The 24,120-nt window shown below is 36.3% G+C and overlaps 1 protein-coding gene across 2 annotated transcripts in view; it reads right to left on the minus strand.

The window, feature by feature from the left end:
• The window catches only part of Dh31-R (Diuretic hormone 31 Receptor), a 1,450,252-nt gene that overhangs the window by 180,452 nt on the left and 1,245,680 nt on the right, over positions 1-24,120 (minus strand). Inside the window, exons 7-8 of one of the 2 annotated variants that reach the window (XM_069844578.1) lie at positions 23,432-23,558; positions 9,184-9,410 (exon numbers count right to left, since the gene is read on the minus strand). In XM_069844578.1, coding sequence (XP_069700679.1) covers positions 9,184-9,410; positions 23,432-23,558 — 354 coding nt within the window. Of the gene's footprint in view, positions 1-9,174; positions 9,411-23,431; positions 23,559-24,120 lie in introns of both variants that reach the window. The other variant, XM_069844579.1, reaches the window with a different exon arrangement.

The following is a 24,120-nucleotide window of genomic DNA, read 5'->3' on the forward strand; positions in this document are numbered from 1 at the left end:
ACAAACATCCAAAAGTAGCCATTATAATTAGGGCTAGAGCCATAACCGACGAGATAGGACTGCTATTTCATAACTAGATGTAGCAGATGATGGAATTCTCTGAACGATTTAAAAAGTCATAAACCTACAAAATATCAAAGTTGAATCATAGCAGTCACGGAAAAATAAGAACTTCCACAGTTTCAAACGGTAAGTCTATTAATCAAATCTGTGGTCTCTCGCGCATTTACTAAACATCCCCGAGGAATTGGAACCTGAGAAGTGAGTCCTGTATCAATTCAAAGAGTTGTGAGCTTCCAAACATTTCGCATTGTGTGCAAGTTTCTAGCAATTGCATGAGACAGTCTCCTCAGTCGAGATTCATTCAATGAAGACTTTGTTGCTATAGATTACCGACTGGAATTGAGATCGCTACTAGTTTGTTGACAAATGCCTCTGTATCAGAAAATGGGACGTCTACAGTCTGATCAAGTAAACTTACGTAAGTTTGTAGTCCTACTTATAGTACATTCCACCTCGCCTACACCTAACAAAGACCTACAGTCCGTCTCTTCAGTTGTACAGTAGAACCTCCAGCTGTTTCAGAATCGCTATTAGGTTCGTTCCAACAAGCGGTTCATGGATCAGTTCATGTACGGTTCCTGTACCATCTTATGCGCATGCGCTAGTTGAGCATCTGCTGTGGGATTGAAACTGGACTGGACGCTGTTGGAACGCTTTCGCGGATCGTTATGTACTAAATCCAGAGATGCTATAACTGTGATCATCTTTGCTAAGAACGGGATGCTTATTATTATCGTTTCGCAGCTAATTCTAATTGCAGAAAATAGAATTTCGATCATTTTCTATAAAAAAGATGACAAAAAATATGGAAGGCAAGAATTCCTCTAATTCAATGTCGTGTACTGGGGGACTCTCATCTAGAAAATAGTTCTATTTTTTTAATTATTAATGTATGTACGTTATTTATTACACTTTTAATCAAAGCCGCATGTTGAAATTGTAATTAACTATGTCAATACCCAAATAATTTCCATTCCCTTTCTTTTTGGCGAAAATTTAAATTAAATCTCTAGTTTTATTATTCGCCTGTACTGTCACTATTCATCTTTAACCTCATTGATGTGAACAGTCGATCATGTCTTTCTTCAGTATCCAGGAGACGTTGGTGAGCTTATGCGCATGCGCATCTCTCGTACTCTTCCGTACATGCCTCAATCCGCGGACTATTTCTGACCGTTCCGGACCCGTGTCAAAAGCTTGTTGGAACGCCCGACTGCAGTACATGTTTCCGGTTCAGGACTGGTTCGGATTGTGTTGGAACGCTGTTTCTGTACTGCGCATGCTCACGATGGTTACGGACGGTTCCTGACTGCTGTTGGAACGAACCTATTACTTTCGTCGTGAACAGTACTGCAGTCTGAATCATCACTAGTTGTATTTAAGTGAATAACAATCTCTCGATTTTCTCCTCCATTCGAATCTGATAATTCCAATCGTTTCGGTTTCACGTGGTTGCAGGTATAGGCCTAATACCACTTTTCCTGTCATCACTTGTGGCATTCGCAGTTGTTTACTCTAGAGCAGAGGTCTCCAAAAAGCGTATCGTCATTCGTGCTCTCGATGCTGCCCGCCGAACACAGTGTGCTGTAAGGCTAGAGAAGGGGAAGAGACTCGTACCTCAACAGATGGGAGCGATCAGTGGGGGATTGCGGCAACGGTCTGCTTAGGTTTACAAATACTGTAATAACATCAAAAGAATAAGAAATATCATACGTTTGTATATTATTTTGACATACTGTGAAGCTGGAAGCCCTTCTGCTGCTATTGACACAAGTCCTTGCAAATTCAACCTCTTCTGTTCTATGGTGCCTTTCAGTGCCTGGAAAAAATCTTCTCCAGTTGTATTTTGTAATTACATCTAGAAGACATTCAGACACAGTAAAATGTTCATTAACTCCTCGAATGAAAATGACTAGGTGAGCTTTGTCATTTCTATCTGTACTTTCGTCCAATGCAAGTGAGTAAGCTACAAACTGGTTAATTGTGGTTTCGATTTCAGATTCAGTTACATTTACAATCTTGAAATTCCTTCTCTGAACTGTAATTGGAAAGAATTTAATTTTCTTAAACTTTGACTTCGTTCTGGACACAGTATTTTAGTAACGTCCTGTATGAACGATTTTACAAATGATGCTTCTGTAAAGGGCTTCATTGATTTTCCAATATTCCAATCTAGAACATAGCCAGCAAAAAGCTTTTTTTTTTTTGTTTAAGACTGAGAACACGTGTATGATTTGTGTTTGTATTTTCTTGTTCTATATTTATAAAAATATTTGTAGGCCTAAGCATTTCACCTAAAATTAAACAAAAAACTATAAGTATGTCATGCGGAACTGAGTGTAAACGTTTTTTAATATACTGATTATTATGTATAACCAACAGTTATACTGATAGCCCCAAAATAAATTATTTTCACATGTCCAACATGCTTGTAATTGTATGATATTCTTTGTGAAGAGTCGAGTATTGTCGTCGCATGTTGAATTTTAACACACCCTTAAGAATTTTCGAACAAATTAAACATTTCATATTCTCCCCACTATCACAAAAATTATCTTCCCATTCATCCTTGAATGTACTACGTGCATGATTAGAAGACATTGTGAAACGGTGGAACACTCCGTCCAACACAATGATAATGGCAGTCCGCCACTGCTCTTAGTTTGTGCATAAACATTGAGTACAGTACAGGTGGGGATGGGTGAGGCGGAGCGCGCTCATCGTACCGGCTTCGGTTCCGTTCAGGGGCTTACTCGCGAGTAGGCTTCTGGAGACGTCTGCTTTAGTGTTACTAGGGATAAATCATTTTAAATTTCTGCTTTAAAATTAATCAAATAAGCTGTAACGCATTGAAGGACAATTATTGACATGGGAAAGGTTGTAAGCCAGAAAAAAATAGATTTTTAGTTTGTGACCTACGATTTTATGATCGTGTAAGCCAGGGGTCATCAGAACACTGCACTCTCGGGCTAGCGTCTCTTACCCGCAGTCTCTTACAGCACCAGCGTGCATCGTGGCTGCTGGCGGGTATGGTTCCTCCTGCACGTTGCCATGCACTGCTTACCCATAATCCATTTCGGCGAGTGCTGATGACCACAGGTGTAAGGGAACTTTCTGACCACGGGATAAGACAGAACCAAAATTATAACAAATTGACAAACTTTTAAATAGTTCATCTAGACCTCAATAGGTGGCACCATTATTGGGGCGGTTAAAATGTGTTGGGGAAAATGATGATTTAGATTAAGCATAAATTATTCTCATAATATATTGACAATATCAGCGGTTTCCAGCTAAACCCGGTAGAGGGGGATGGAATATTGAATTCTATAATGTAGGTATACTTATGTTGCACTACCACCTTTACTTTTTAACTTTGTTCTAGAGTATGTCATTAGGAAAGTTCAGGATAACAGGCAGGGTTTGGAGTTGAACGGGTTACATCAGCTGCTTGTCTATGCGGATGATGTGAATATGTTAGGAGAAAATACACAAACGATTAGGGAAAACACGGGAATTTTACTGGAAGCAAGTAAAGAGGTAGGTTTGGAAGTAAATCCCGAAAAGACAAAGTATATGATTATGTCTCGTGACGACAATATTGTACGAAATGGAAATATAAAAATTGGGAATTTATCTTTTGAAGAGGTGGAGAAGTTAAAATATCTTGGAGCAACAGTAACAAATATAAATGATACTCTGGAGGAAATTAAACACAGAATAAATATGGGAAATGCCTGTTATTATTCGGTTGAGAAGCTTTTATCATCCAGTCTGTTGTCAAAAAATCTGAAAGTTAGAATTTATAAAACAGTTATATTACCGGTTGTTCTTCATGGTTGTGAAACTTGGACTCTCATTTTGAGAGAGTAATATAGGTTATGGGTGTTTGAGAATAAGGTTCTTAGGAAAATATTTGGTGCTAAGTGGGATGAAGTTACAGGAGAATGGAGAAAGTTACACAACACAGAACTGCACGCATTGTATTCTTCACCTGACATAATTAGGAACATTAAATCCAGACGTTTGAGATGGGCAAGGCATGTAGCACGTATGGGAGAATCCAGAAATGCATATAGAGTGTTAATTGGGAAGCCGGAGGGAAAGAGACTTTTAGGGAGGCCGAGATGTAGATGGGAAGATAATATTAAAATGGATTTGAGGAAGGTGGAATATGATGATAGAGACTGGATTAATCTTGCTCAGGATAGGGACGAATGGCGGGCTTATGTGAGGGCGGCAATGAACCTCCGGGTTCCTTAAAAGCCAGTAAGTAATTAAGTAAGGTATATTTATGTGTTATTGGCGACACTGATTATCATTGTATTGTATTGTATTTATTAACATTCCATGGTATTCATACATGCTTACAGCTAGAATATGGAACAAGTCAAAAAATTTAATACTATTATAAAATCTTAATTTATAGTCACAGTCTAGATGAAATATATATAGACGAGATTTACAACATAGTCTACTAGTACAACACAAAGTTTTTGTATCAGTTTCATGAAGTGTTATTGAATGCCATAAATTCACCTTCAGAATAGAAGACGTGAGAAATTAGGTACTTCTTTAATTTGGCCTTAAATAATTTTATGTTTTGAGTTTCATTTTTTATATCGATAGGAAGGCTATTAAAATTTTTACTGCCATATAACGCACTCCTTTTTTGGTAGCACGATAGACTTGCTGATGGAAAGTCATTTTTTGACGTGTATTTATGCTATGAACTGTTGAATTAGTTACAAAGTTTTCACGATTACATACGAGGAAGATTATTAATGAAAAGATATACTGACAAGCCATGGGCATTATTTGTAGTTTTTGAAAATAGTCCTACACGATTCCCTAGATTTGGCACCTACTATTATTCTAATTACTCTTTTTTGTAATAGAAATATACTGTTACTATCTGTGGAATTTCCCCAGAATATTATTCCAAAACTCATTACCGAGTGGAAGTATGCAAAGTATATTGTTTTTAAGGTATTGATATTTACTATCTTTTGCATAGATCTAATAGCAAAACAAGCTGAATTTAGTTTGGGGGTAATTTCTTTAATATAATTTTACCAATTTAACACATTATCGATTTTTAAGCCAAGAAATTTGGTTGTTGTTGTTTCTAATAGGGATCTATTATTAATTATTGCGCTAGAAATTTGCGACGTTGAATTTGGACAGGATTTAAATTGAATTATGTTAGTTTTGTTACAATTTAATACTAATTTATTGACTGAGAACCAGTCACATATTTTGAAGAGAATTTCCTCTGTTGAAGATTGGAATATGTTGGAGTTATTGGCTGTAATTACTATACTTGTGTCGTCTGCAAATGATATGGGATGACCTACATCTTTTATTAGGAGGGCAAGATCTTATCTTTGCCATCTATTCATAGGAATAGTCTAATAACTATAGAAACCACACTTACACCAATTATCGATCATTATCGATTAGTAGAGTCGGTTATCTTTGAACGCCAGTGTATTCGATGCGTTCCAATGCTTGACGTGTGTCAAGTCCACGGGATGTGGCTTGGGAAGATAGTAAGGCCCCATTCGTCAACGCGTCTGACCAGTTACACTGTGTTACAGTAAACAGCGTGTTTTATTGGTATTGCCTGTCTGTAGGAGTGATTCGTGTGTTCCAAATGTCGCCGAAATCTATTTCATTCAGAATGGCAAGTCTTCATTTTTGTTTAATCATCATCTCAACAATATGAAGTTGTTTTTCGTTTTTGTTCGAGCACTCTCTCCTGGTTAAGGATTTCAAGAGCCGATTTCCCATTAATAAAGACAGGCAGTCAAGGAGGACAAACCGTGGAAAGAGTGCAACATCTTCAAAAGAGGGCAGTCTTTCCAGGCCATAGCAAATATGCACTCATTAGAACCTCTTACAAAGAGGCCGATGTCAAGTGAATCCAAAAATGACCTATTAGCCATTCTAGATTTTCTGGACAAGAAGTACCGTGAGCTTTATCGGAAAATTTGTGCTTGAAAAATAAGAAGTGGCATAGCCTACATATTTTTGTTCAACTGAAGAGTCATTTTACTTTGATTTTCAGTTATTTTCGCACAAGCAGCATAAAGTTTTGTTAGATGAAATCTGTTTGCTGATGTTCTTTCAACAAAACATAGGCCTACAGGCTGTTTTTGTTAATCAGATCAGTTTTCTGATATTCCCTAAATAATAAGGTGAATATATATATTTTTGTAATAAAATAGGGCCTATAACTTTCTGGTGTTCTCAAAACATTTTTCGCTTCGCCTGTACAATTGAAGCGGTGAGATCAATAACCATTCAAGTCCACTTCTGGTCATTTAATTTTTTGCAAATTTGAAATTAAATTTTGGATATTTCTAAAAGTATTACGATTTTAAAAGTTGGTATACTACATTGTCTTGATCTCTAAAACCACCAGAAATATTACGTGCAAAAAATAATAATTACGTAAAAAATTAAAAAAAGTTTTTTTTTTTATTTTTCTCGAAACTTGTGTAAACGGACTTGAATAGTTATTGATCTCACCGCTTCAATTTCTTTTTTATAACTTACTTACCTGCCTTTAATACAAGTGAAGAATGCCACAGCTTAACAGTAAATAGAAAGTATTTCAAACGTAGACCGCACTCTTAGTCTTGTAATCAAAGCAGCATGGTTACAATCCATGAGGTGCCGGTTTCGAATCAAGTTTAGAGTAGGCCTATTGGAATTTTTCCTTTCCTGTGTTCGTTCATGGTCTGGAATTTAGATTAAGCTTAGATTTAAGACCTCTGCTAGCACCACGTAATCATACGTAGTCTTGTATCGTAGACCAGCGGTGGCGAAAATGTAATCGTACGCCGAGCCACTGTGTAACCTGCAACGTGCATAGCACCTATGGAGGGAGGCGGACACCCGAAGGGGAAGTGAAGCAACTGTCTGACTTATTAACGGTTTTCATTTTCCTTACGTTAAGCACTTAAATATAATTTCATACAGTACAAGGCTACAAACTAATGTTTAGTACGTGTAACGAAGAAAGAAATGAACAAGAAAACATAGGACACATTATCACAACCTAAAGTAACTGTCTTCAGAATGTCTCTGCGACAGAATTTCAAAATCAGGAATTAAGTCACTGCCACTCGTAGTTGATCACGAAGGTATTTGTCTATCAGTCGTAATCTAAATTAGGTTTTTACTATTTTCATTGTTGAAAATAATTTTTCACAAACGTTATTTGTAGCGGACATGGCTTCAACAGAGCAAGCGAAAGAACGAAGCTTCGGATATTTATTTTTTGGCAAAGATTTGAAATTCAACATTTGTCAAGTCCTTACATCTAGCTTTCATTTAACATCACATAGTAAATCTGTGAGTTTAAATTGAATACCTAACCACATTATTCGTACATCTGCTGAAAAATGATCGAGGTACAGAGATGATGATGATGATGATGATGATGATGATGATAATAATAATAATAATAATAATAATAATAATAATAAACCTTTTAATGTTTCATGAGTAACACGTAGTATAATGCCGTTTTATGTTATACAGCCGTTTTCCTCGTAATACTTGTGAACAAATCATGCATTTAATATTCTCACCATATTGGCAGCAAAAAAATGCGTCCTCCGATCCTACCTGAAACTTTCGTTTGTAGAGGTACATGGTTTCGAGAGAGACATTGCGACGATACGCCACTCGCAGGTCAGAGACAAATACAAATGAAGGGTACACGGGAAAAACGATCAAGGTCCATCAAAAATCGAAATTGAGTTAATAATGCTATCTTTTAGTGGAAAGGAAGTACTATCATGTGGTCTAGCTAGTAATAAGAAATAATCGTTCTTGACATTCCACTACGTCAATTTCTATTAAATACACACATAACTAAGTATTAAGTGCTTAAACTTTAAAATTCGTTTTTCTCGAAACTTTCTAAAATGGACCTTGATCGTTATTCCCGTGTACCCTTCAAATGGAACGGAGTTTGACTCCAGTGAGTGAGAGGGTGGGGGTTGGATGAGCAAGAGATATGCACAACTATCATTGCGAGCCACAATGTGCTCGTGAGTTACATTTTCGTCACGGCTGTCATAGACTATCATCGACATAACGTAACTTTCAGGAGCCTCAACCTCACAAAGGATTTATTGCCAGGAGAGAAGACCGCAAATGTCGAAAGACAACCTGATGACATTATGTTTACTCTTGCCATTATCATCAATCCAGCAATATGCTACAGTCACCCTCACTCTGCGAGAGATCCGCTGTGTTTCATAAAGACTATTACCATGGATAAATATATAATAGGATGCGAAACTTAATGAGTTTCCCGTAACACATACTAGAGGCGCTGTTGTAGAAATTGATCTTGCTGCCGTCTATTTCTGGGAGGGGCGTTATTACATCTAGCAGCGCACCAAGTAGCGAAAAGAGTAATTACTCCATGCATTTAGCAGCGCACCTGGTGACGAAAATGTTAAACTGTGCAGAAATTATACCCTACCACCCTCATCGATATTAAAAACTAACCCGATTTAAAATAAAACAGTTACGGTTTTATTCCTCACAGCATATTCTACTAAAAATTCTTACCGGAGCCAACAGGAAGATAAAAGAGACGATGTGTTTTACACTATCCGATTAAAATATAACCAGACAGAGACAAAAAATAAAGCAAAAGGTTAGATAATTGGGATTGTATTCTTTGGGTATGGAAAAGTCTGCAAGAACTACTTAGATAGTTCAATTTATTATATTACTATTACTTTACAATACATTCAACAACACTATTTTTACAACGTCCATAAACATCACTGTTTAACATACACTGCTTACACATACACGTATCACTTTATGTTCACTTATTAGCAAGTTTCTGTCTGCCATCTCGTCTCTTCGAGCAATATCTCGAACGGAAAAATAGAGAACTCTGGGTAATGTACCCAACACGTAGTTCTAATGTTCACCACCTACGACGTTGGGTGCTGATCATCTTATTTCAGCCCCCCGCCGCCAGATGGTGCTGACCGCAGTTTCGCATCCTATTATATATTTATCCATGCTATTACTATAAACCTATTATGGTTTTGAACATGTCCCGGTACTTGCATTACATACTCTTTGGTGTCTTCAATGTCAGGGTTCGTAGCCCGCAGAGCTGTATAAATGATGATGGGTATGACCGGCATTCCCCACCCCAAGCCGTACAACCATTTGACAAGCCTGGACTCCGAGATGAAGGCGGCCACGAGCAGCGTGTGCAGGTACAGCCCTTCGCACAACATCCACGCGTAGTTGGTCAGCAGGAAGTAGTGCAGGATCACGTGCAGGACCTGGCAGCCCAGCTGCAACAGAGAGTTCGCAATAAGTTTCGTGAACAAAAGAGAAAAAAATCTGTATACACTTTTTCATTGTGAAGTAGGCCTATAAATAGCTATTATACAGGGACATCACTTTATTTTTACCAACATTTTTAACATTAACCTGGCTATACTCAGAAACACTGTTACCCCGTTCCATTACAGGAGTTTGGTGTAACTAGTGCAATATGTAAACAAACCATTTTACTAGTTATAGGAGGAGAGAAAAGTAGTGTATCCATTTATGTTACAGGGAAATACCAACATTTTTAACATTAACCTGGCTATACTCAGAAACACTGTTACCCCGTTCCATTACAGGAGTTTGGTGTAACTAGTACAATATGTAAACAAACCATTTTACTAGTTATAGGAGGAGAGAAAAGTAGTGTATCCATTTATGTTACAGGGAAATACCAACATTTTTAACATTAACCTGGCTATACTCAGAAACACTGTTACCCCGTTCCATTACAGGAGTTTGGTGTAACTAGTACAATATGTAAACAAACCATTTTACTAGTTATAGGAGGAGAGAAAAGTAGTGTATCCATTTATGTTACAGGGAAATACCAACATTTTTAACATTAACCTGGCTATACTCAGAAACACTGTTACCCCGTTCCATTACAGGAGTTTGGTGTAACTAGTACAATATGTAAACAAACCATTTTACTAGTTATAGGAGGAGAGAAAAGTAGTGTATCCATTTATGTTACAGGGAAATACCAACATTTTTAACATTAACCTGGCTATACTCAGAAACACTGTTACCCCGTTCCATTACAGGAGTTTGGTGTAACTAGTACAATGTGTAAACAAACCATTTTACTAGTTATAGGAGGAGAGAAAAGTAGTGTATCCATTTATGTTACAGGGAAATACCAACATTTTTAACATTAACCTGGCTATACTCAGAAACACTGTTACCCCGTTCCATTACAGGAGTTTGGTGTAACTAGTACAATATGTAAACAAACCATTTTACTAGTTATAGGAGGAGAGAAAAGTAGTGTATCCATTTATGTTACAGGGAAATACCAACATTTTTAACATTAACCTGGCTATACTCAGAAACACTGTTACCCCGTTCCATTACAGGAGTTTGGTGTAACTAGTACAATATGTAAAAAAGTTTACATATTGTACCATTTTACTAGTTATAGGAGGAGAGAAAAGTAGTGTATCCATTTATGTTACAGGGAAATACCAACATTTTTAACATTAACCTGGCTATACTCAGAAACACTGTTACCCCGTTCCATTACAGGAGTTTGGTGTAACTAGTACAATGTGTAAACAAACCATTTTACTAGTTATAGGAGGAGAGAAAAGTAGTGTATCCATTTATGTTACAGGGAAATACCAACATTTTTAACATTAACCTGGCTATACTCAGAAACACTGCTACCCCGTTCCATTACAGGAGTTTGGTGTAACTAGTACAATATGTAAACAAACCATTTTACTAGTTATAGGAGGAGAGAAAAGTAGTGTATCCATTTATGTTACAGGGAAATACGATATTAGGATTTTCAGTTTGATCATTACTTTTACGGTATTTTATCAAAATACAGTAGAGTAGTAACGTTTTTTAACAAACTCAATTCTTCAGGCGGTTTTATTCCTGTTATAATGGCTACTTTATTCAGCATATTACCGTACTTTGGGTAACTATAATCGTCACTTCTGCTCAGTCCACACAGATAAAGTTATTCAGTCATGCTACACACCGTACCTGTGCGAAATAAGCAGGGGGGGGCGGGTATTTACGGAGATCGCGAAAATCACGACATTGGCCTAATAGGCTAGATATACAATAGATTTTTACTAATCTTTACGAATTAAGTGATTCTGATTAATAATATGCGGATAAAACAATCACGACAAATCGCGAAATAGAGTTCTAATAGCGAAATATGAACACATTAGTGAATTATTATTATTATTATTGTGTTGTTTTATAGCGAATTTCATATTCTGAGTTCATTTTTTCGGACATTTTTTTCATTTGAAAATGTTGCACATTCAATGTAGGCTGCATTACATGGTATTCCAGGTGTTCTAATTACATTAGTGAACTCAAAAGACGGAGAATTCAACATTTCACTAATAATTTGAAAGTATTATTTGAGGGCTCCAAGTTTTTTTTTTTTTTCCGTTTTTAATGAATGTGTGTTAAATACAGTCTCAATCCAACAAATATTGTCTATTGGCCATACTGCACCTTTACCAGAATCCAATGAATCTTTAATGTTAATTATTTGGAAAGTAATACTCATACTGAGTTAATACTCCAATTTAAAAATAGTTGTATTTTCCAAAATTTCCATTAATATCCAACAAGAGTACAAATCAATCTCCAACAATCTCCGTCGACACCAATATTGAAAAACACAAATGATAAAATCAGTCTCCATAAATACCTACCCCTGGAAATAAGCTTCAATAATATAGGCTCTCCCTTTTATGGAAAACGCAACCATATTTCTGAAACACACTATCCTCTGTACTATTTACTTCACTGCTAGCAGACTTCGTTTGCTACAGCGGCCGTAAGTTTGTGTGGCTGACGGGAGCAAGGACATTAGTGAAAGGGGTGCGAGTCAAGTACATTCAGAAACGCAGGTACAATAAAAATGCAAGTAAAAATAAAGTGGTGTCCCTGTAGATTTATTAATTTGTCATACAGAACAATATCTGTAATATTGACAAGTAATGTTTGAGGAGAAAGGGAAACATTGAAGGAGGACAATTCGATCCGGTGCTGTGGATTGAATTCGGCGTAGCTCAGTGGTCAGAGCGTTTGGTACGTAGAACAAAGGACCCGGGTTCGATCCCCGGCACCGGAGCGAATTTTTCTCCTCAAACATTAACTATAAATAGCTAGTTAATGTAAATACTATATAAAAAAACTTTCTATTTACACTTCTTTTATCCTTATGCCACCCTCAGTTCATCTCTATCCTTTCTAACCTCATTATCTTCGCCTTTTTCGTACGTACCATTTTTAAGTTTTCTTGCTGTTTCGTTTCTTTCAGAAAACTTGTCACAGTGGTCATTTTCTTGTTTACATTTTTATTTTCCCTTTTCATCCTCTCTTCTCTTCCTTCTCCTATACACCGCTTTGTTCCTATTCCTCTTCCCCTTTGTTCTTTATCCCCTTTGTTGCTCTTACCCTTTCTTCCTCTCCTTTTTGTTTCTCCTCTTTGTTCCTTCCCCTTCCCCCTTGTTCTACCATATCCCCTTCATTCCACCATCTCCCCTTTGTTCCTCCTTTTTTACTTCTCTCCTTTTTTCCTTATCTTTTTTCCTCAATCTCTTCTTTGTTCCACTATTTTTTCCCTTTGGTCCTTCTTCCTCATTCTTCCTCCTCTTTGTTGCTCTTTCTGTTCTTTCTTTGTTGCTCTTTCTCGCCTTATTCTTTCCCCTTTTTGCTTCCCCTCACCACTGTTCCTCCACTCATTTGTTGCTCCTCTCCTTTTAGTTCCTCCCCACTATTTGTTCGTCTCCCTCTTTCTTCGTTTCTCCATCCCCCTATGTTGCTCGCTTCCCTCTTTGTTGCTTTTCTATCACTTTGTTCCTTCTCTTCCTCTTCACCTCTCAACATTTTTCCTCCTTCCCCCTGTTCCTCTGTCTTTTTCTTTCGTTTATTCTTCTGTTTTTTGTTCTTATTTATCCTTTTTTATATTCTTCCTATCTCTTTTCTTTATGCTCCTTTCAACAGTTTTCTCTTCCTCCAGTTATTTGTCACATAATTCACTTTTACTTCTGCTGCAATTATTTATATTTCTTACTACAGTTTCAATAATTGTTTCCATTCTTCTCCTTCTCCCTAATCTTTTTCTTTGTCTTCTTATCTGTCTTCGTCTTCCTCTTGTCACTCTCCATTTCGACAGACTATGCTAGACATTCCAAAATTTAAAAAAAAGAAAAAAAAAAGACTTGCTTTGCAATTGTTCAAAATCTGAATCTTCGGTAATTCCTCTCCCAGAGCCTGTCACACTCAAGGATTACTCTAACTATTTGTAGGCCTAAGTTTTTGTTTCGTAGCTGTTGTAAGGTGAATGAAACAAAGTGGACATTTAAAATTTCCCAATCGTTATGCAGTCCATTTTATTGACAATATAGCTGTCTTTTATATTAGTCTAACTTATTACTCGTATTTCGTTAGATTTAAAGTAACGTTTCTAAATGTTACACGATACTTTTGTATTTTAAAGTGACTGCACACAAACATTTTTTATTTAACGTCGTGATTTAGGGGAAGCGCGATTTGAAATTTAAATTCACGAAATGAGCTTGCATTGACCCAACCACTCACTCATTCAATAGATTTTTTTTTTTCCGAGCTGCAGTGTTAGCAATACAATGAACATTTCAATATGCGCGCTGATTGAATTACAATTGATCGGCAGTTTGTTGCTGCTTAATGTGTTGCAGTTGTCAGTTCTGTTGGCAGAGTTGCATTTTTGTTAATTGTGAAGCATAAATGTGCAGCCTTTAAGCAGCACGCTTTCGCAAGATAACAGAGAATTCTGAAGGATGCCATAGATCATCTTCTTCTGTTTACCGACTTATGCCCACGTGCATCAACGTCGGTTAGTGTAACCATCGGTTAAAATTGTGACCTAATCCCCGATTAAGCATTTTTACGGTGGATCGACCTCGGTTACGACTTAAATAGGAAGTTAACCACAGTAATCTCTAACCGGCCAAATATGAGCGGTTAAAGGAGATAACCAGCGATTAGTAGAGCAAGTAAAGCAAAATGGCGGCCATAACCACAGGTGATTATTTCGAAGACGATTATTATTGTGCAGTACTTGAATTACTTGGATAGAGTATTAGCGTGAAGGTTCTTTAGTGGAAAGAGAGAATTCTTGCGAGCAATTAGGTGACAGAAAATTTCAGGAGGGATTTCGTTTATCAAAATCTACAAATGGATCAATTGAAATAACACAAGAACAATCATATTTCTCCTACGGATCGGCTGCTTATATTACGATTCTATGTAACTATTATTTTCTGTATTTTAAGAGGGAATACTCGAATACCAGTATCTCTTTCTCTATGTCACTGGCTGAACAAAGAGAGGTTATGGATGGATCTTAGGATAATGCACAATTCCCTGGTGTAGTCCAAGATCGTACACACATTCCTACCAATTTTCTGCATCCTTTTCCTTTATGGATATTCCATCTTTTTTATATAATAGGCCTACATTTAAATCTAGTAATTAAGTCTATCGATACTTCAACCTAACATTGAGATATAATCATTTTTGGATTCAATTTTCCATTTTGTACGATTTTAACCTAAAAGTACTGAAAAACAAAGAAATGGAACTCACAAATATAACAGCGCCCAAAGGCAAACAAATGCAACGCGAAAATGTAGGATACGTTCATTTCGATGTAGAACATAGTGAGCGCAGTCGTTTTTAGACGTTGACTATTATCTTTGCAGCGGTATGGATGCTTTCCTTTAGTCATTTTGTAGAAACAATGTACCATCATAGACTTTACTCTGGTTAAATGAGGTGTCAGCTAGCCAAGTTTTAGTAATCGGTGATTATGAATGGTGCACATAAATTACATTTTAACCACGGCTACTGTTTAACCATCGTTTCGTAATCTATGATTACTGCGTTTTTAATCAATGTTGATGCACTTCGCCATTACACACCATTGCGGGTAGGGGATGGAGATTCTTTAGATAGTACACTAGACACTGGTCATGGGATCGGCATGACGCAAGGCCGCCGCAGAGACATCACAGGACAATTGTAAGACAATGGACAAACAACCCAGTGTCGTGGACGGAAGATAAATTTCTTTCATTGCCCACACCAGGAGTGGAACCTCGGACCGCTTGCTTGGGAAGGACGCCATCTACATAACCACAACGGCGGACGGATGTCGTAGATATACGTAAAATATTAAAATAATAAATTTCATTTTTGTTTTTTGTTTACCGATAAGCAACTATGATATGAAGTATAATAAGTTTTTTAATTGACCGCATATGCTTATCTTTTGTACAGTTATAATTCTTGTTACATGAATTGGTCTATCGCATTAACGTTTTCGATACTTTGTTTTGTATCATCATCAGATGCATGTGCATAGTAATACTTAAAATTAAAAATTAAAAACCTAGCCAATTGGTGTACGTCGTGAAACTTCCATGGTATGTTTGTGTGCATATTGTAATTATTCACATTGACGCTAAAACATTTTAAATCTAAAACTATATCTAAAATACAATTTAAAACACTTGTTTAAAAGTCACAAACAGCTCGAACGTAAGTTAATATACCAATACAACATTTTGTGATAGATCATTACTTTATCAATGTCTATAATAACATTAATACTGTTCGCAGATATGCACGGCTTTACTAGAACACGGGAATCGACATCGTACCATAATTGTAATTTAAACATGTCAGAAGACTGAGTTTATACACACAACAACTCTACACCAGTGAACTTCATTTTATGAATTTAACGTGTGATAATTCGAACAATAGATAAAGAATTTTAAGTGAAAGCAATATACTGTGCAATGAGACTAGCGGTAATTCATTAAAGAAACACTGCCCCATTCAACATCGCAATGTATCAAGCCACAGAAATGAACTATAGTGATATAACAACAACTATTGTGACTTTTAAACAAGTGTTTTAAGTTGTATTTTAGATATAGTTTTAGATTTAGAATGTTTTAGCGTCAATGTGAATAATTACAATATGCACACAAACATAACCATGGAAGTTTCACGACATACACCAATTGGCTAGGTTTTTAATTTTTAATTTTAAGTATTACTATGCACATGCATCTGATGATGATACAAAATAAGTTATCGAAAACGTTAATGCGATAGACCAATTTATGTAACAAGAATTATAACTGTACAAAAGATAAGCATAGGCGGTCAATTAAAAAACGTATTATACTTCATATTAAAATAATAGTTGCGAACTGCAGTTTCTTTAGTCATTTGATTCGTGACGTTTCATTTAGATCTAGCCTCCAGCGCAGCTGTAAGGTTTAGTAACCTCCTACAACGGAGTTTTGGCAGTTGTTAACCTATAGTGTTATTTGTTAAAATTGCACTGCCTACCTTAAATGTGATCGTCCTTCAATATTTTCACTTACAGATTTACACTTACGGAGCAATTTTAGTATTTTATAATTCGATATCGTGTCTATAATTGAAAACCTCCCCGAAAAAGGATGTAACATCATATTAATGAAATATGTGCTGCTGGTGAAAAAAGTAATTTTGAAATATTCATTTATAACAATAAATGACCGCATCCTATAGCTGAATAAACTTGTATCCTTGATTAGTCAAATGGTTCTGCTAGTAATTGAATGGCTGCCTAGAATAACGTTTAAGTCCGTTTTTGACTAAACTGCGTTTTCGGCTGAAAAATGTTGTATCGCACATCTTGCACCATGTGTTGTCATCGTCCTGCTGATATTCACACTACTTCGAGAACTGTAGTATTTTGATTGTGTTGCTGAGCTGAATAACGTTGTAACGCAAATAAAATGGCGGACAATCGTACTTGTAGCTTGTCACATGGGTAGAGGTTATTGCCAATGCAAGGCCAAGCAAACTATTTGAGGTTGTTCATATGCAACAAGAATACTTTATGGATATAGGGCTAGCAGAGCAAACAATAAAGAAGGATCCAGACCTCAAGATAACAACAGCTGCCTGGTTTCAGTTCAGTTTTGACGATCCTATGTCCATGAAAATGCGGCAATTCCATGATATATTGTTACCATGGACAGTGTATTCTTAAAAAAAAAAAAAAAAAAAAAGCAAGCGTGCAAAAGATAAGACAGTAAATCATATTTCACATGATAATTTACCTCATCTTTATCATGGCTCTATTCCAATCACAAAAGAGAAGAAAAAATTATCTGATTGAAATGTCAAGTCTTTTTTTCTTCCTCTTGGTCGTGGTTACTCTGAATTCTACCATGGCCTAATAACAGAATAAAGAAAGAAAAAGAAAAGGATTTTTGTCTGTGTAATATTGTTATTATTCGGTTGAGAAGCTTTTATCATCCAGTCTGCTGTCCAAAAATCTGAAAGTTAGAATTTATAAAACAGTTATATTACCGGTTGTTCTATATGGTTGTGAAACTTGGACTCTCACTCTGAGAGAGGAACATAGGTTAAGGGTGTTTGAGAATAAGGTACTGAGGAAAATATTTAGGGCTAAGCGGGATGAAGTTACAGGAGAATGGAGAAAGTTACACAACACAGAACTGCACGCATTGTATTCTTCACCTGACATAATTAGGAACTTAAAATCCAGACGTTTGAGATAGGCAGGACATGTAGCACGTATGGGCGAATCCAGAAATGCATATAGAGTGTTAGTTGGGAGACCGGAGGGAAAAAGACCTTTAGGGAGGCCGAGACGTAGATGGGAAGGTAATATTAAAATGGATTTGAGGGAGGTGGGGTATGATGATAGAGACTGGATTAATCTTGCACAGGATAGGGACCGATGGCGGGCTTATGTGAGGGCGGAAATGAACCTTCGGGTTCCTTAAAAGCCATTTGTAAGTAAGTAAGTAATATTGATATTGTATGCCTGAACATATAATCTGAGTTGTGTAATTTGTTTCAAGTTCTTGTGATTTAAATTTGTCATTATTATTATTATTTAATGTACTCAAATGTAACAACCATAAAGAATCTACCAGGAAATATGGAAAGTATTTTAAGTTTCTTTGCTTTACAAAGTTGTTCTTCTGGACTGACATACAACGTTTTTCTACTGTAAATGTTTGAAAAGTTGTGTTATTTGGAAGATGAAGGCAATATATATATATATATGATAATAATAATAATAATAATAATAATAATAATAATAATAATGATTTATTTAACCTGGCAGAGTTAAGGCCATACGGCCTTCTCTAACACTCAACCAGGAGTAAAGACTGCGTTACAAAAACACTACAAATTTACAAATTACACTACAATTTTACACACAAAATTGAATAAGATAACAATAATAATAAAAAATAAACAACAAATAAGAAGAAATCGGACATAATATATAACATACAGAAAGAAAGAAAAAAGCATAATAATATGTGAACAGCAGGTCAAAATAAATGAGGCATACAAAAAAAAGACAATTATTCATAATAATAATAATAATAATAATAATAATAATAATAAAAAAATAAGAATAGTAATAATGATGATGATAATAATAATAATAATAATAATAATAGTAATATTAGTAATAAAATAGTGCAGTACAAAGTATACAGTGAATACATTATTTCTAAGTACACACAATAAGGAAAATTAAGATTATATATAGCTCAACTTATCACATTAGAGATATAACATTATCGGAAAATATGAAAACAAAAATATAAAATAAGTTGAATATCATTAGAACATAAAAAAAATGTGAAAACGTGGAAACATGCAATACAACACTTGTCATAATAGTAAGTTAGTTTGGCAACTCGTCATAAGATAATTTTCTAACTTGGATTTGAAAGAATTCAATGTTCGGCAGCCCTTGACTTCAGGCGGCAGAGAGTTCCAGTGACGAGAGGTAGCAACAGTGAAGGATGAGGAATACAGAGACGATGCGTGAAGTGGAATTTCTAGCTTGTTATCGCGTTGTGATCGAGTATTAATATTATGATAGCGAGAGAGAGTATGAAATCGAGCGAATAAATAATAGGGGGATGAAGAGTGCATAATTCGATATAAGAGAGAAGGTGAGTGCAGATTTCTCCTCTCATGTAACCTAAGCCATGATAACTTCTTGAAAGAAGGTGAGATATGATCATAGTATCGAACATTACAAATGAAGCGGACGCACGCGTTATGAACACGCTGTAGTTTCTGAGCGGAATCAATCCTGAGATCACTGAACAAAACGTCGCAATAATCGCAGTATGATGTGAATACTTACTGAAGTATTAATACAGACCTCACACAGTCATATTTTGTAATATTTAACAACGTTAGTATGCAATAAACATATTTTAAATTTCCTGACAAACTGTAAAAACTGACTTACAACGTTATTCTAGACAGCCATTCAATTATAGACCTAAGAAAATATGCCACTGAAATTATTTTCCTTTTTCCTGAAACGTGTCTGACGGGTTTCTAGTTTACACCCTTATTTCGGGGACTCTTCAGTCATGTTGTAGCCATGGGTACGAGTAGTTGGTCAAAAAACGGCATGTTTGAAACATCGCATTGTTTCAACTCGCCACATGGAGATTAGAGGAGAAGAAGTGTTTGCAAATGAGTACATGCTGACTGACGTTAATTACTCTTTGTGAGAGTTTGAAGACAAAACGACGGGTTTGGAAAACTCTGTAGTTCTTTGATGTGGGCTTTAAAGAGCAACTCCTAGAACGAACGTTCACAAGGAAACTGTCTGCCTATAGGATGAATCATTACGCGTGACAGCGGAATTCCCCCGATAGTTAAACTTCATTCCAACTTTTGCATTTGTAATTTCGAATCTTCCTTGTTCTCTAGTCCCAACAGGAACAAAAAGAAGCTGCGAGGAAGAGAAAGGAGACAGGAAACTGTGTAAACTTGAAAATCATTCTTCAAAGTTTGTTCCTAGAATTACATTTCATCGCGGAGAGAAGAATTATGTATTGAGGAAATGTGTGCAGATAGTATAAAATAGTTACATTTATTTCTGGCTGTATACTTAGAAACTCTCATTTTGTTAAATGAATCTTCTAACAAATTTTCTAGAAGGTGAATGATATTTGTAACATTAATCGAAGAGAAAATGCAACTCCTAAACTTAGTTACTGTCTTCGTCGTTATTGAATTTACTGTCTTTATCTCCTACGTATTGACAGCTGCTTTAAGTTTCATTATTGTTGTTCTGTTGGCTGGCTGTTGGATCCCCAGGTTTGCGAGTTCAGTGAACTATTTTGTTTCTACCTGCTAATAATCACAATTCTAAAGATATCCTTGAAACAAGCCATCAATGTAGGTTTTACAGATTTCAATATTACAAAGAAACTTAAAATAGAATTATTAGATAAAATAAAATATAGTTTTTCGTTTGATTTGAGGTGAAATGCGTAGGCCTACAAATATTTTGATAAATATAAAACAAGATTATACAAACACAAATCATACACGTGTCCTCAGTATTAAACGAAAAAAGATTTCTTGCTAGCTATGTTCTAGCTTGGAATATTGGAAAATCAATGAAGCCCTTTACAGAAGCATCATTTATAAAATCCTGCATACAGGACGTTACTAAAATACTGTGTCCAGAACAAAGTCAAAGTATAAGAAAATTAAATTGTTTTCCATTACAGTTCAGATAAGGAATTTCAAGATTGTAAATGCAATTGAATCTGAAGTCGAAACCACAATTAACCAGTATGTAGCTTACTTACTTGCTTCGGACGAAAGCATAGATAGAAATGACAAAGCTCACCTAGCCATTTTCATCCGAGGAGTTAATGAACATTTTGTTATGTCTGAATGTCTTCTAGATGTAATTACAAACTACAACTGGAGAAGATCTTTTCCAGGCACTAAAGGCACCATAGAACAGAAGAGGTTGAATTTGCAAGGACTTGTGTCAATAGCAACAGAAGGGGCTCCAGCTTCATAGTATGTCAAAATAATATACAAACGTATGATATTTCTTATTCTTTTGATGTTATTATTTGTAAACATAAGCAGATCGTTGCCGCGATCCCCCACTGATCGCTCCCATCTGTTGAGGTACGAGTCTCTCCCCCTTCTCTAGCCTTACAGCACACTGTGTTCGGCGGGCAGTATCGAGAGCACGAAAGACGATACGCTTTTTGGAGACCTCTTAACTATAGCATATGACACAATTTGCCTCATGGAACGCTCCTGCCATCTAACGGTAAAACTTCGCACACAGTGCAGATGATAAACTAACTCGCAACTGTCACTGTATGACGCGACGTTCCTTAGTGGAAGCAGACGGGAAAAACGTCTAGCTGAGCGGGCAACGAGGCAAATGCAAACCCCGTGGCGTAACAAAACAGTGTGACTGTAGTATGTCTTTGAAACATTTCTAGGTCTCAAAATGGAGAATTACTCATGAACACTTCAGTCTGAAACTGTATGTTTCCGTTAAGGAGAGTTATTGGTATTTCTCCATTGTTTTTAATGAAAATAAATTTACAGAGTTTCGAAGATTTGCTCTATCTTTGGCTTTAAATGAAAAAAAAGAGGGATGAGAAAGATATCCTACTCGTTGGGGTCGTTAACATTGTGATTATTAGCAAAGGAAAAAGGTCCAATATGTACCTCTTCTTAACAAGGAACACTTGCTTTACTTCAGCCGTGGCGAAAATGTAATTGTGCGCCGAGCCACTGTGTAACCTGCAACGTGCATAGCATCTATGGAGGGAGGCGGACACCCGAAGGGGAAGTGAAGCAACTGTCTGACTTATTAACGGATTTTCATTTTCCTTACGTCAAGACTTAAATATAATTTTATACAGTACAAGGCTACAAACTAATGTTTAGTACGTGTAACGAAGAAAGAAATGAACAATAAATGATTAATATCACAACCTGAAATTAACTGTTTTCAGAATGTCTCTGCGACAAAGTTTCAAAATTAGGAATTATGTCACTTAATGCCAGTCGTAGTTGATCACGAAGGTATATGTCGGTCAGTCGTGATCTAAATTTGGTTTTTACTATTGTCATTGTTGAAAATAATTTTTCACAAACGTAAGTTGTAGCGAACATGGCTTCAACAGAGCAAGCGAAAGAACGAAGCTTCGGATATTTATTTTTTTGGCAAAGATTTGAAAGAGTGATGGAACGGAGAAAAATTCTCTCCGGCGCCGGGATTTGAACCCGGGTTTTCAGCTCTACGTGCTGATGCTTTATCCACTAAGCCACGCCGGATACAACCCCGACTCCGGTTAGAATCGTCTCAGATTAAGCTCCATCTCTTGGGTTCCCTCTAGTGGCCGCCCTCTGCACTACGTCATAGATGTCTATGAACGCAGGACCGAAGTCCATACATGTGTTGAGGTGCACTCGATATGAGTGACTGGTTGGCCGGGATCCGACGGTATAGGCGCCGTCTTAAATCACAAAGTGATTTATTACGCATATCATATATATTTTGATGTACCGAAGTACATATGATATTTCCATGCAGATATTCTGCGTCATCATATGATGAAAGAGTGATGGAACGGAGAAAAATTCTCTCCGGCGCCGGGATTTGAACCCGGGTTTTCAGCTCTACGTGCTGATGCTTTATCCACTAAGCCACGCCGGATACAACCCCGACGCCGGAGAGAATTTTTCTCCGTTCCATCACTCTTTCATCATATGATGACGCAGAATATCTGCATGGAAATATCATATGTACTTCGGTACATCAAAATATATAAAAGATTTGAAAGTTCAACATTTGTCAACTCCTTACATCTAGTTTTCATTTGACATCACATAGTAAATCAGTAAGTTAAAATTGAAGAGCTAACCGCATTATTCGTACATCTGCTGAAAAAGGGTCGATGTACAGAAATGATGATGATAATAACAAAAACTTTTAATGTTTCATCAGTAACATGTAGTATAAGGCCGTTTTATGTTATACAACCGTTTTCCTCGTAATACTTGTGAACAAATCATACATTTAATATTCTCATCATATTGACAGCAAATAAATGCGTCCTCCCATCCTATTTGAAACTTTCGTTTTTGTAGAGGTACATGGTTTCGAGAGAGACATATTTATGCTACTCGCAGGTCAGAGACAAATACAAATGGAACGGAGTTTGACTCCAGTGAGTGAGAGGGTGGGATTTGGGGGATGTTAGAAGCAAGAGAAATGCACATATATCATTGCGAGCTACGATGTCTCGCGAGTCACATTCTCGCCACGGCTGCTTTACTTCATCAATATATATGTTTCCGTTTTTATTTTGAATTCTGAACTCACCCCATTGTCTACTATGACTTCAGGCTGGTTGACCACGATGCGGTACCATAGCAGCCACAGTGCGTTGTTGATGGCAAATGAAGCGAAGAGATGCATGTGTAGAGTCGTTCTGGCGCAGCGCAAGGACCTGGGCAAAAAGAAACGGAATAACAGTGTTTTCCACACAATAACAATAACAAATCAAGACATATTTCACTATTGCATTTTTAACAGTTTTCACATGCCAGTAAGTTGTAGTAATTAATGTAATACAATACGTAATACCGTCTCTAGATTATTTTCCTTAATCAGTTACATGAAAGAAACATAGGCCAATAAATGAAGAAATTATTTATGTTACATTATTATTGACAAATATAATCTTGGATTCAATTACAGTACCTGGCCGCATTAATAGAATCATCTAGCACTTTTCAAATAATTTATTTTAAACCTACATTTACTGCAATTTTATCTTTGACAATACAGCTATACCTACTTACTCTGTGGCCGAGAGGAAAAAGGTCTTAAGTAAAAATTGTATACTTTTCAGGAAAGCAGTAGAAAGATTGAAATTGGTGTCAATTATAGAGTTTTTTTTTAATTAAGAGATTTTTCCTGGATATTATTTGTTTATATTTCTTCTAAAATAGGTAATGCTGCTCATTTAACAATTTTATTCATTAGTTCCAAAAATAGCCGCACTTAAC

This window comes from Periplaneta americana, chromosome 13 (assembly GCF_040183065.1).
Source record: "Periplaneta americana isolate PAMFEO1 chromosome 13, P.americana_PAMFEO1_priV1, whole genome shotgun sequence".
Lineage (NCBI taxonomy): Eukaryota > Metazoa > Arthropoda > Insecta > Blattodea > Blattidae > Periplaneta > Periplaneta americana.